The 14,263-nt window shown below is 46.7% G+C and overlaps 1 protein-coding gene across 5 annotated transcripts; it reads right to left on the bottom strand.

Moving 5' to 3' along the window:
• Positions 1–435: 435 nt before the first annotated feature.
• znf488 (zinc finger protein 488) lies at positions 436–13,563 on the bottom strand. 5 transcript variants are annotated; one of them, XM_072491753.1, is made up of 4 exons: positions 12,952–13,563; positions 8,039–8,261; positions 7,323–7,554; positions 436–2,040 (listed from the first exon to the last, which is right to left on the bottom strand). In XM_072491753.1, the coding sequence occupies exons 2-4, from the start codon at positions 8,252–8,254 to the stop codon at positions 875–877; spliced, it is 1,614 nt and encodes a 537-aa protein (XP_072347854.1). In that variant the 5' UTR covers positions 8,255–8,261; positions 12,952–13,563; the 3' UTR covers positions 436–874. The 5 variants fall into 5 exon arrangements, with proteins under 5 accessions (XP_072347854.1, XP_072347853.1, XP_072347852.1 ...); XM_072491752.1 differs by lacking the exon at positions 12,952–13,563 and adding an exon at positions 11,114–11,234; XM_072491751.1 differs by lacking the exon at positions 12,952–13,563 and adding an exon at positions 11,060–11,233.
• Between the last annotated feature and the right edge of the window lie 700 nt (positions 13,564–14,263).

Below are 14,263 nucleotides of genomic sequence, written 5' to 3' on the forward strand. Positions count from 1 at the left end.
TGGCTGATTGACAGAAATCAGAGGGAGGGGTGCATTGAATGAATAGATGGGCACCTTTTCTTTTCTGGACTGGTCTATCGTTCGTTAGTGTTTGTCCTTTTGGTCCCAAGTCAAACAATTGACTGCACGATGGCTTTCTTAAGCCTTTTGGCATCTACATTGGACACTAGCCTGACTGCCTCGACTCTGTTCACAGCCCGATCAGAATGGTGTGGATTAGACCCATTTTCAAGAGTGGTCAGACATGTGTGTATCTGGCAATTTAAAAACAATCACCAGACCCTGTTCGGACAGATGATCAGGAGCACACTTAATCATTTAGAAAAGCTTTTGTAGAAATTGGTTTTGCACAGCCTCCATATCCTGCTCAATATCAAACTGTGTAATTCATTTGGGGAGTTAGGGTACAAGAATGGATTGACAAGGAAATTGCAGATATATATATATATAGTGTATTCTCAAAAGTAATTATCCAAACGCAAAGAAATTAAAACTGGGGACCGCTTTATCAGTTACATGTTCTATGCACTAATTTAACAGCATTTCAAAAGAGGGATGTATTACTGTACAGAGTTCGAGTGGGTGTTTCATTCGTACTTGAGTGCATTGGGCGATTCAATTTGGTTCTTCTGAAAATGCAACTTGATGACACTCCTTTCCAGTGTTTCTATTTCCCGCTCTGATTAAAATTTGCGACATTTTTCTGTTGGATATTAAAGCTGCTTGGGATGCCACTGGCTGGCTCACCAGCTTTGCGAGTGTTCGAGGCCAGAGAGGCTGTTACTGATGCCCAGTGTGGATGGAGCCACATCACTTCGAGAGTTCACACACACACCTCCATCGCCTCCTTTTGTTTCCCATTTTAACCCAGGTCTCAGTTGTGAGATGTCATGTGTCGGGACAGGTGGTGGCGCTCCCGAAAGAATTCGTTACAGATGGGGCAGGTGAGCTTTTCCTCCCGCCTCCTGTGGCTCAGGTAGTCGGCGGCGTACTCCTTCTTGTGATGGGACCTCATGTGGAACACCAGGTCGGAAGTCATTCGGAAGGAGGCGTTACATTTGGCGCACCAGTTCTGGGCGGATACGGCGAAAGAGGTGTAGGAGGGCGGGAGGAGGGTGAGTGAGGATGTGGACTGGAGCTGGACAACGGTGGGCTTCGGCCACATGTCGGCGGGGTACCCAAACGGGCTGTTGGAGGTGACACCCGTGTGCAAGAGGTGTGGATTGCTGAGGTCGGCGCTGATGAATTTGGTGCCTAACACGTTGGCATGGCCCAGGAGGTGAGCTGAGGACAGGGAGTCGGTTAAATCGACAGCGGAATCGGGGCGGGAGTGGAGTGAGTGGGCTAGCAGGCCGGCGGGAACCTCGCCCGCCCTCCTGAACGGGTTCTTCTCTCGCCCCCGGCTGCTGGAGGGCAGCACCGACGAGAAAGCGCTCCCTGTGGAACTGAGGACAACGTCTGTTGTGAGACCCACCTTCCTGGAGAGGTGTGGGCTGCCCCCTTTGTCCTGCCCCTCTGCCCTGGCTTTGCCCTGCTCTCGCTGCCGGCGGAATTCTGTGAACGCGCTGGTGCCATGTTTGGAGGAATCCTTCTTCAACAAGAAACTATCCGAGTTCAGCTTCCAGACGGATAGGGCGAGGGCAGCAGGGCACACTCCCGAATCTTCCTTCCACACCCCTCCCTGATCCCGGGCTAAGTGATTGGTTTTCTCCAACAAGACACTCTTCCTCAGTTTGTCATCCTCTTCCCAGTCTTGCTTCCTCTTGCCCGAGTTCCTCCCCGCCACGGGCCGCCCCTCGTCTGGCTTCTTTTTGGAATGCTCCAAGTCGTGGGCTATCCTGTGGAAATTGGTCACTTTGTCCTTGGCCCTGACCTCGGTGATCTTGTGCGGCTCCTTGAACGGGCCGCTGTGACCAAAGCCAAGAGCTTGGAAGTCCCTCCAGGCCAGGTAACCCTTCCCCTTACTGCACAGGAACCGCACGTGGGCCAGGTAGGGATTCTCATATTTCAGCTCCTGGTCGCAGTCTCCGCATCTGAAGGCTGAGACAGAAAGAAAATTGCCATTAGCAACTCGCGCCCACAACCTGCATTTTCACTGCATCATCCACATTTACCTAACCGAGCAGACCCACAGAGCTCTTAACTTCCTGAATCAATGTCTGAAAGTGGTGTGTGTGGAGGGGGGGTGGGGGGCGCGGTCTGGCAGCCTCGGTGGAGAGAGAAATGTTTCCAGACTGTTTGACTTTCTTGGGAGCTAAGGAGAGATGGAAATGTGGTGGGTTTTAGAGCAGTTCTGAAATGCTGTCATTGCTGGGATGTGGGGTCCCTGCAGCCAATCTGCCTTTTATTTTTCACACACAAGTCTTTGAAGCTCTGTTCCTAAAAGAAAAGGCCCTGGAATCAGTCAAAGAATCTGGGCAGCACGGTAGCATAGTGGTTAGCACAGTTGCTTCATAGCGCCAGGGTCCCAGGTACGATTCCCTGCTGGGTCACTGTCTGTGCGGAGTCTGCACGTTCTCCCCATGTCTGCGTGGGTTTCCTCCGGGTGCTCGGGTTTCCTCCCACAGTCCAAAGATGTGCAGATTGGCCGTGCTAAATTGCCCCTTAGTGTTCAAAAAAATGTTAAGTGGGGGTTACTGGGTTACAGGTTAGTGTAGATACGTGGGCTTGAGTAGGGTGCTCTTTGTAAGGGCCGGTGCAGACTTGATGGGCCGAATGGCCTCCTTCTGCACTGTAAATTCTATGATACTATGAATCTCTACAGTTCAGAAGGAGGCCATTCGGCCCATCGAGTCTGCACCGACCCCTCCAAAAGAGCTCCCTGCTCCTTACCCAGGCCCTCTACCCTGTCCTATCCCTGTAACCCCATCTAACCTGCACATATTTGGTCTGTGGGGGGAAACCGGAGCACCCGGAGAAAACCTACGCAGACACAGACAGCCACCCAAGGCTAGAATTGAACCCGGGTGATGCTGTGAGACAGCAGTGCTAACCACTGTGCCACCTCCAATATTTATAAAGGAGTCTTGGTAAGGGGTGGGGGGGGGGGGGTTGGAAAGATTATGGGGTGCAGGCTGGATTTGTGGTTACTATGGGATCAGCCATGATCTTATTGCATGGCAGAGCAGGCTCGAGGGGCTGAATGGCCTATTCCTCCTCCTGCTCCTTGTTTGTGTGTTTCCTGTGAGAAAATGAACAGGTGGAGATTTAACACGTTGACTGGAGGGATAAATATTGCCCGTGGGCCCCAGGGATAATTCCTCTTTCAAAATATTTTCCTTGGGGGGGGGGGGGAGGGGGCGGCTTATAAGGGGACACCTGAGTTTGAGGATGTCTGGCTGAAGAGGCCCAGGAGTTTCTCTCCGGGGTGTACTCGAACCTCCCATCCAGGGGCTGAGGGCGTCGGCAAATGCGGTGCAGGAAGGTGGGATTAGAAAGGGCGCCCGAGTGTCCTCGGGCTGGCATGGGCAAGATGGGCCGAATGGCCTCCTTCTGTGCTGTATCATTTCTGGGGCTATAACCCCAAACTGAATGGTCCATCGTGCCCACACATGCCAGGGGACACAGGCGGACATTGACAGCAGTGCTGTGAGTGCTGGACCTGATGGAATGCATCCCAGAGTGCTAAAAGAGAAGGCTAGGGAAATTGCAAATGCACTAGTGATAATTTACCAAAATTCACTAGACTCTGGGGTGGTCCCGGCGGATTGGAAATTAGCAAACGTGACACCACTGTTTAAAAAAGGAGGTAGGCAGAAAGCAGGTAATTATAGGCCAGTGAGCTTAACTTCGGTAGTAGGGAAGATGCTGGAATCTATCATCAAGGAAGAAATAGCGAGGCATCGGGATGGAAATTGTCCCATTGGACAGACGCAGCATGGGTTCATAAAGGGCAGGTCGTGCCTAACTAATTTAGTGGAATGTTTTGAGGACATTAACAGTGCGGTAGATAACGGGGAGCCAATGGATGTGGTATATCTGGATTTCCAGAAAGCCTTTGACAAGGTGCCACACAAAAGGTTGTTGCATAAGATAAAGATGCATGGCATTAAGGGGAAAGTAGTAGCATGGATAGAGGATTGGTTAATTAATAGAAAGCAAAGAGTGGGGATTAATGGGTGTTTCTCTGGTTGGCAATCAGTAGCTAGTGGTGTCCCTCAGGGATCAGTGTTGGGCCCACAACTGTTCACAATTTACATAGATGATTTGGAGTTGGGGACCAAGGGCAATGTGTCCAAGTTTGCAGACAACACTAAGATAAGTGGTAAAGCAAAAAGTGCAGAGGATACTGGAAGTCTGCAGAGGGATTTGGATAGGCTAAGTGAATGGGCTAGGGTCTGGCAGATGGAATACAACGTTGACAAATGTGAGGTTATCCATTTTGGAAGGAATAACAGCAAAAGGGATTATTATTTAAATGATAAAATATTAAAACATGCTGCTGTGCAGAGAGACCTGGGTGTGCTAGTGCATGAGTCGCAAAAAGTTGGTTTTCAGGTGCAACAGGTGATTAAGAAGGCAAATGGAATTTTGTCCTTCATTGCTAGAGGGGTGGAGTTTAAGACTAGGGAGGTTCTGCTGCAATTGTACAAGGTGTTAGTGAGGCCACACCTGGAGTATTGTGTTCAGTTTTGGTCTCCTTACTTGAGAAAGGACGTACTGGCACTGGAGGGTGTGCAGAGGAGATTCACTAGGTTAATCCCAGAGCTGAAGGGGGTGGATTACGAGGAGAGGTTGAGTAGACTGGGACTGTACTCGTTGGAATTTAGAAGGATGAGGGGGGATCTTATAGAAACATATAAGATTATGAAGGGAATAGATAGGATAGATGCGGGCAGGTTGTTTCCACTGGCGGGTGAAAGCAGAACTAGGGGGCATAGCCTCAAAATAAGGGGAAGTAGATTTAGGACTGAGTTTAGGAGGAACTTCTTCACCCAAAGGGTTGTGAATCTATGGAATTCTTTGCCCAGTGAAGCAGTAGAGGCTCCTTCATTAAATGTTTTTAAGATAAAGATAGATAGTTTTTTGAAGAATAAAGGGATTAAGGGTTATGGTGTTCGGGCCGGAAAGTGGAGCTGAGTCCACAAAAGATCAGCCATGATCTAATTGAATGGTGGAGCAGGCTCCAGGGGCCAGATGGCCTACTCCTGCTCCTAGTTCTTATGTTCTTATGACAGATAGGCAATGAATAATAATGCCACTTTGCAGAGACGGCGTTCCATTCCCCTGTCCGATTTGGGTGCAGTAACCTTTAACAGAGTAAAAGATGTGGTCTAGGATGATCTGATTTTCAGTCTTAATGTGCAACAATCTGAATATGTTACCCTACTTTCTAAATGAAGGGAGGCATTAGCAGAATCTGAAACGGAAAAGAAATTGGTATTAAAGCATTTTTATTTGAAATGCTAAAATGGGTTCATGTTACATTGTTGGTTCGTTCAGTTGCGAGGTTTCTGGGAGTGTGGCTCTATTCGGTTTGGTGGAATAAATGCGGAAGAGGCCAGAGCATTTGTTTCTCCTGGCCATGTGGGCGGCTGTACTCGGAATTGAGAGGTGCTGGAATTATTGAACCCAGCCGCACATCAGGGGAGGTGAGGGAGGGATTGGGACGCCGAGGTACCCCCGAGATTCCGACTGCTGCCCTTCAACCTCAGGGCCACTTAATGTTGTTAAAGTGTGGCATTTTCAACCTTCCCCCCCCCCCCCCCTCTCCCCGACTGGTCAATTAAATATTTTGCACCAATGTGTGTCCTGTCCATTGAGACCTGGTCCGGGACTGTCAGAATGCATGTGTCACTGGCAATCTGGCATCCTAATCTCCTTTCTCGGTGTGTCATTTTGAACAAATCGATGTATCTCTATTAGGCGGGCCCTTTCAAAAGCCAGGCGCGCCACTTAAGGCACCCAAATGGTGTTTGATGTTAGCTTTCCAAAACTCTCTGCTCAACACATCTCAAACTTAACGGAGATAGCCACTTATTTGGCCTTAAATGAAAAACAGAAAATGCTGGTTCAACCCAGCGGGTCTGGCAAGAGAAAGTGAACTTTTCGAGTCTGAAATGATCATGTAGACTGGAAATGTAAACTCTCTTTCTCTCTCTCCACATCCAGGCCTGCCCAGTCTACCCAGCACCCTCCGTCTTTACTTCACATTTCCAGCATCCGCAGTATTTTGCTGCCATTTATTTGGGCCCAGTTGTTCCACTCGGCTTGTCCATTTTATGCAACAATCTCATGGTTGAAAACCAATCAAGCAAGTTTATTGAAGCGTCCACTAAATCGAATTACTGCGGATGCTGGAATCTGAAAAAGAAACAGGAAATGCTGGACAATCTCAGCAGGTCTGACCGCATCTGTGGAGAGAGACGGGAGTTGACTTAGTTACTCAGTCTTAGAGTTAGTCTTAGAGTTAGTTATTTAGTCTTAGAGTTAGTTATTTAGTCTTAGAGCTGGTCTCAGGCTTACTCTTAGTCTTACAGTTAGTCACTTAGTCTTACAACTGGTCTAGAGTTAGTTACTCAGTCTTAGACTTAGTCTTGATTTAGTTACTTAGTCTTAGAGTTAGTCTTTGAGTTGGTTATTAATAGACTGCGAGATAGTTACTTAGTCTTTGAGTTAGTAACTTAGTCTTAGAGTTAGTCTTAAAGTTAGTTACTTAGTCTTAGACTTATTCTTAGAGTTAGTTATTTAGTAACTTAGTCTCAGACTTACTCAGTCTTACAGTTAGTCACTTAGTCTTAGAGTTAGTCTTAGACTTAGAGTTACATTGTCTTAAAGTTGGAGTCCGTCTTAGACTTAGTCTTAGAGTTAGTTACCTAGTCTTAGACTTAGTCTTAGAGTTAATTACTTAGTCTTAGAGTTGGTCTCAGACTTATTCTTAGTCTGACAGTTAGTCACTTAGTCTTACAGCTGGTCTTAGAGTTAATTACTTCGTCTTAGAGTTAGTCTCAAACTTACTCTTTGTCTTAGAGTTAGTCAGTCTTAGACTTCGTGTTAGAGTTAGTTACTTAGTCTTAGAGTTAGTCTGAAACTTACTCTTAGTCTAAGACTAAGTCATCCAGACTCGGGGTACCTCCCTCCTCCCTCCTCAGATGCTGTCAGACATGCTGAGATTGTCCAAGTACTTCCTGTGTTTATTTAAGCGTCCGTCGGGCTTGGATTTTTTTTTTTCAGGAATTCAAGTCAAAATTGAAGTCCACCCTGGATGAAGTGGAAATTGTATCACTCGGTTTTCTCTCTCCCCCCCCCCCCCCCGCCCCCGGCTCTCTGTTTCACTCTCTGCTGCCCCAGAATTGTGACTGCTGCCCGCCGCGGCTCCTCACCGTTGGAGCCAGCTGGGGTTTGGATATCGGTGAAGCCCAGCAGGGTGGAGAGTTCCTTGTCGTACCACACGAACAGCTCCTCGTCTTTGCCGATCCTGCGGATGGAGCGGTAGTACAGCTGCCCGCTCTTCAGGTAGGCCTCCAGGTTCTGCTCCTTCGGGTCGTTGGCCGCCTGCACAAGCCTCAACCAGGACACCCCGTCCGTGGAGCTGCTCATCGCGGTTGCATCGACCTAGGGAGGGAGCAAACGTTCAGAGTCAGCTCTGAAATCTCCAATTCCACCTGCATTTTATTATATATTTTTAAAAGAATCATTGGTGCAAAAATGCATTCCAGCGCACCCGACTCCCTGCCGGCCAATGGGGGGCGCCCATCAAAGGACATGGGGAAGAGTGACGACAACTGAAGAAGAGGTAGATGGTTGACCATAATTCGAATGGCAGGGCCATTCGAGGGGCCGAATGGTCTACCCTGTGCCTATATTCCCGACCAAAACAAAACAAAAAAGTTCTGTAGAATGTATCTTAACCACATGATAACGAAATTCGTCCCTAAAATACACAACAACAACAAAAAACCCCGTCTTAAGCTTAACTTTCGAGAGGTTGCGAATTTACCTCTCTCTCAGGGATGGATATTTCCCCCAGTATTCCCAATCCTAACTTCAATGTAACACGAAGGCCAGTGTCTCTAGCCTGGGTTAGAAGGTTTCTTACCCTGAACACGTAAGGGACACTCTTTCGGTCTGAAGATTTCAACGCAATGAAGGCTATGGTGTCATAAAAAGCGTTCTGGAGGATACAGGGGCCGAAGATCGCGTCCTCAGGGATCTCCCGTGTAATGTGCACACTGGTTAGAATATCAGTGAAGTGATGATGCAGAAATTTGTTGTCACCTGCCCATAGTCCCTTAGAGAAAGGGCTAAATTCCATAGTGCACCTGTGAGACAAGATGGGACAGTTTAATTACTCGGGATGTTCAATTTCGGTTCGAGCTTTTCAAAGCTGGGTCCTCAAGCTGCGTTGGTGGAAGCTGGGCGATTTTCAGACATCTCCACGCCCGAATTAAACAATCCGAATTAAACAATCTTATCACAAGTAATACTTGAAACATTGCAGCTGTAACACTAACAGATTCAAAAACAGCTTCTTCCCCGCTGTTAACCAGACTCCTAAACCACCCTCTTATGGACTGATCTGATCACTGCACACATCTTCTCTATTGAGTAGTGCTATACTCCTGTCTGCTTCATCCGATGCCTGTGTCTATTTGATGTTTGCCCTATTATGTATTTTCTTTAATTGTAAGGAATGAACTGTATGCAGAATAACTGCACCTCGATACACGTGACAATAAACAAATCCACTCGACCCATTCCAAAAACACAGTGCAAGTGATTATTCTGACAACAGACCAGGTCGGAAGTCCTGCTCGTGGACCTATTTTACTGGTGACCCAGAGCAAGGGGAACTGTGAGGGATGAAATCTGAGCTCCCCGAAAACTATGGGAAAGGACAGTTTGGTACAAATGACATTCTGTTTCTGTCTGCCTTGCCCCCCCCCCCCCCCCCCCATACCCCACAACCCACTATCCCAAAATGTTAAACACGCTGGAGCTAAACAGGGTCAAGAAATAAAGTTACGTGCGCGTTGTGGGCAGACAGAAGCGCAAGACGCTATAAAATGTACCCTCCGACTTTTAAACGTTATTATGGAGTGGAGAAGTGGGGGGATACATAAAATCAACACATATACGTTCAGAATGCAGCCAGATATTGTAAATGGCTTGAAGGTTTATCCATCTCTCCAATTCGAACGCATGGGATGAATTATCAACGGGGTTTATCCGTTTTGATATATAATTGGCTATTTTAACGACATATTTAGGCCTAGTTAATATTAATTACAAATGAATGGGTCGATTGTCCAAGTAATTGGAAGGGTCAACATTTTGCTAATCTGTTGGTTGTTCGGCACATTGATTGGAAGGAGGTGGGGTAACTTCGAGGCTTGCGAAGATGTTGAAGCACTTTCTGAAGACGTTGAAGCGCCTCAGAAGCACTGTCCAAATATTTTATCACGAGGGCTGGAGAGACAGAAAGAGAGACAGAGAGAGAGAGCTCATACCCAAATTAGCCGAGGCAGTAACTTCTGATGTGGGAGCTGGTGTTTAATATGTCCACGGCATTCAGTGGTGACAGCGGTAGTAAAGATAGATATGTTTCTATCCATAAAACACAGACGGCGATTTGAACCTCGTCCATAATTCTGGCGACACTTGCTTCACGTTTTTGACCTCTTGCTCTGAGGTTCGATTAGGAGCTCGCTGATTGCGACATTAAAAGGTTTGATTCCCTCCAATTCGGAGCTCAAAGCGTGGCCCATTCAACCCCTCTCGCTGCTGAATTGCGAAATAACTTCGCCGGCTCTCACTTTCTCCAGTCCAGTGACACTTGAAGGCATGGCACCGTATTTCACCGCCCATTCATTCCCCTCCTCTCCTCGGAGCGAATTTCAATCTTTCTTCTTGCTGACAATGCCGAAGTGACACGCGTGCGAAATCAATTTAACATGAAGACGCCGGGATGAACAGAATTATCTCCACTGCAAAAACCAAAAAAAAAAGGCAGCCAGGGGTTGGAGGCAGCCTCGCTGGAAATATTCAGCCCCCGAAAAAGCCACTGCTTTTTTTGTTTGTTGGTGGGGGGGGGGGGGGGGAGACAAGTTGCAAAAGTGGAACTTGCTGCTTTAATGTGCAGGGTTGGAGCGGGTTGCTGGGTTTAGACGCGAAGACTGAATTTCCCCTTCACGGTGATCCGATTGTCCAAAAGCTCAAGGAAGAGGCGATGTGGGTGAATGCCTCGCTCTCTCTCTCCCTCCCTCCCTCTCTCTTCCATTGTGTACAAGAGGAAAGTCAGGAGGACTGTTCATTTGATGCTATTCAGCGGAGTCAATCTGATGCCCCATTGTCTGTCCATCTGTCTGCCTGTTTTTCTCTTCCACCAGCTATGCTACTCTGATCGAGGATCGCCATTAATGAATGCTCGGGTTGCTTAAAGTCATTAAAACATTGTGTGTGTGTGTCGGGGGGGGGGGGGGGGGGGGGGGGGGAGCGGGGGTGGAATCCAGACTTAGCAAATACTGGCTGTAACATTAGATTCAAGCTACATGCTAATTCTTAACCCAGGCTGAATATTACATTAATTAGATCGTTAAATCTCATTAAGCCAGCACCAGCCAAAATGTTTTGATTTGATCGTATCAGTTCTTGATTTTTAAACGCACTAGACCAAATAAACAAGCTCGCGTTTAGAAGGTTACTACTAAACAGTAAGATCTTGATTTTTCTTAAATCTATATTTCTATCATCATTAAAACCATTTGGGTTTTATCAGAATCTAGGCTACATATTTAGAATGTGACTGATATTTAGTACCCCCCCCCTAAAAACAGGTTTATGACAAGATATCACCCCCCCCCCCCCCCCCCCACACACACACACAATGTAAGATTGGTCCACACACAGCATCGCAACTCGGCACAGCCACACACACAAACAAAAATGCACCTTTCGTTTACCGATATCAGCCGGTGGGCTTTCTGAGGACCGATCCCCTTCCTCACTTTTCCCCCCCTCCCCCCTCTTCCCCCCCTCCCCCCTCTTCCCCCCCTCCCCCCTCCCCCCCTCTTCCCCCCCTCCCCCCCTCTTCCCCCCCCCCCCCCCCTCCCCGCCCCACCTCCTATCCAGGTGCCAGCTCCTCTGGGCGCCGCGATTTCTATTGATCTCTTACAGCCGGGAGTTGGCGAAGGCTTGAGCGCTGGCTTGGAAATGGCAGTTTTTTCTTGTCCCTCTGCAAGAGACAAGTTGCCTTTCGGACGATCATTTGCTCCAGCCACGCGTGACAAAACAATCCCAGGGCTCTTCCTCGTGCATGCACCCCTCGATTGGCACTTTCATTGGCGGGGCTTGCGCGGAGTAATTCTAATGATGAACGCATAGGAGTCGCAGTTCACTTAAAGCGACATTTTAACAGCGCCCTACACAGTATTTCCCACATTTTACACACAGGGAACAACTCGAATGGCTCAAGCAGGAAAAGTCATCGTTTGGAATTTCAACTGTGATGATACCCATTTAGGGCGTGTGGGTGTACCTGATATAAAACCAGAAGTGAAATATTGCACAGGTGTTACATACAAATCTTTGCCTCCGTTTGAACGCAGTGAAAGTTTATCAAAGCGTTAAATTTGGTGGCAGTGTTTAGCAACCAGGGCTAAGGATTAAAGCTTTGACAAAGAGAATCCCGAAAGATGTGCTATTAGGTAATTTGGACATTCTGAATTCTCCCTCTGTGTACCCGAACAGGCGCCGGAATGTGGCGACTAGCGGCTTTTCACAGTAACTTCATTGCAGTGTTAATGTAAGCCTACTTGTGATAGTAATAAAGATTATTATACTCGAAACGTTAGCTCCCTATTCTCTCTCCACAGATGCTGTCAGACCTGCTGACATTGTCCGGCATTTTCTGTATTTGCTGTTAAGGATTCCTGATTTTTTTTTTGGGAGGGAACATAGATAACGGGGGTAAATAAATAGGTGGCCGATTATTGTTAGGGTTTTGCTGTGTCAGGTCAAATTGGAAATCGGTTTGAAATGTGAAAGACGCGCGAGAGCCGAGATATTGCCCGCATCTTACAAACAGCTGAGCACAGTAAATTCTCAACGCAATCTTAGCTGCTGCGGATTTCCCCAATCCTAAATTTTAAGAAACGGCGCCCAGAACACCGGTCCAAAAAAAAACCTGCAGTCACACTGAAATGAAGTGTCAGTTCAAATCATTAAGGCTCACGCGGCCGTTGCTCCAAGTAAGTTCTCACGTTGGGTAACACTGTGCATTTTATGAGACATGAGCAATTTGGAAATCTGATGCACAGGCGAAATAAGACAGCGACAAATGATGGTGATAGACCTACTGTTAAACGTCAACATCAATGCTTTAACGCCTTCTGCATTAATATGTACCCAACATGGGGGGGGGGGGGGGGGATGCATTATTTATGAAGAACACCACTAGGTTTTAGGGGCTCATTGAGTTCACTTAACCCAGTGTAAACGCCAGTACCTCAACAAAAACATTTGTCTTTTTACACAAATATCTTCTCGAGAGGAGGAAAAATTGAGTGTATCCAGCAAAATGCATTGGGGTCATTATTCGAAAAGTGACTCTTAATTGGGGGGGGGGGGTCTGCTTGATTTCTATATTTTATTTAACCCTCCCCCCCCCCCCACCTCAAAAAAAGTATTAGGATTAAGAGATTTCAATATAACCGCCGCTGTTGCACAAAACAGAACTCAGCGAGTTGCTTTTTCATTCTGTCGAGTTTCACAAATGGTGACATGTCTGCAACCCGTTTTGCTACTGGATTACACGTATTTTTTAAAATGCTTTTAGAGCAAGAAATATTTTGTACTGCCCTGGACAGCCAGGGTTACGAACTCGGAAAAACTCGGAACATCAGCTGAATGAGAAAAAAAAACAGGTTTTCTGTCCAATGCTGGAGATTTCTCCTATCGCCCAGGAAGCGATTTGCAAACATCCGATCAAGTATTTCATTCTCTCCAACTCACCTGGAAGCAAGATGCCTTGTTTCAAAATCAAAGGACAAACGAATTTCTGGGTAACCCTTTTGACATTCGTTGAAATCTCAAAGGCATCGAGTGAGGTGGATTTCGGATCGCTAAATCAAGGCGTGCATCCTGAATCATTCCTTTCCCGGAAACGGTTCAGTGTCGTTGTCACGTTTTCGAAACAAGTGGCCAGGAGCAGGGTCCAATTGTCGAAGTCGTTCCTCGCCAAGAGTGGTCGGTGCCAAGGCACACGTTATTCAATTTTAAAAAAAAACTCGTCTAATGGTCAAATATCTTGTCACAATCAAATAATGCTTAAGATTCAAGCAGCGACATCATTTTTGAAAGATGTCGTTCCAAATAAAAGCGTGTCAAGCCTGCTGGAAAATTCCTGTGAACATCTTGACATCTGAAGTAGCCATGCCTTAATTTTTGTTTTGTACTGGTGCTCACGTTGTCTCGCCGGCTGCTCGGCCATGAACTGAGAACTATTTCACCAGTGCAAGGTCGCCTGCTATTCTGAAATGAAATGAAATGAAAATCGCTTATTGTCACGAGTAGGCTTCAGTGAAGTTACTGTGAAAAGCCCCTAGTTGTTGCCAGAATCTCACGTTTTCGCCTTTGATAGGAGCATTTATCATGTGAAAACTAACACGGTGCGGCCCCCCAGCGAGGTGAAGCGAATCCCCCTCGTCGATAGCAGATTTCATGTCACTGATTATATCATCACGATCCGACCCATCGTTGGAAAAGAGCAGATCTGCGTCGATTTCAAACTCAACATTCATTTCACCGCACGCTTTGCAATTTCTTGTTTAGTCCAGAGTGAATTTTACCAGTTGCCTTTAACACACACGAAAAAGCTTGTATTTCTTGGAGCTGCTTACCATCGCCAATGCTTTTTTAAAAAAACCTCTAATACTGTCAAATCTAACTAAGCAAACGTGTATTCTACACTGACACCATAGTCATGGAAACGATCTCCGTAACGAGAAGGAGTTTTGGTTCTTTCTATGAGAGGGCAGGGCAAGTTCCGAGTTGAGTTAAAAATCGAAACAAGGCGTTTACACAATCCTCCATCTTCTAATGGACCAGTTATGCGAAATAATTTGCACGTTCAATCGCCATTTCAGATTCTAAAATTTGGTTCGCATTGTCACATTATTTTTTTTGTGGAAACGGGAACGAATAAAGTATGCGTGATGCTAATTGAGGCGTAGAACCCTTAAACTGCCGAGACGAAATAAAGACAAAAAGAGTTTCATGGTTTTTTAAAAATAATACAGTTCAGTGCACACAAATCTGTCTCAAA

This window comes from Scyliorhinus torazame, chromosome 28 (genome assembly GCF_047496885.1).
Source record: "Scyliorhinus torazame isolate Kashiwa2021f chromosome 28, sScyTor2.1, whole genome shotgun sequence".
NCBI lineage: Eukaryota > Metazoa > Chordata > Chondrichthyes > Carcharhiniformes > Scyliorhinidae > Scyliorhinus > Scyliorhinus torazame.

Coding starts and splice junctions, on each gene's coding strand:
- znf488 (XM_072491753.1), bottom strand. CDS start 8,254: ATGGAATTTAGCCCTTTCTCTAAGGGACTATGGGCAGGTGACAACAAA. Junction 7,555..8,038: donor GTGTCCCTTACGTGTTCAGG/GTAAGAAACCTT, acceptor CTCCCTCCCTAG/GTCGATGCAACCGCGATGAG. Junction 2,041..7,322: donor AACCCCAGCTGGCTCCAACG/GTGAGGAGCCGC, acceptor TTTCTGTCTCAG/CCTTCAGATGCGGAGACTGC.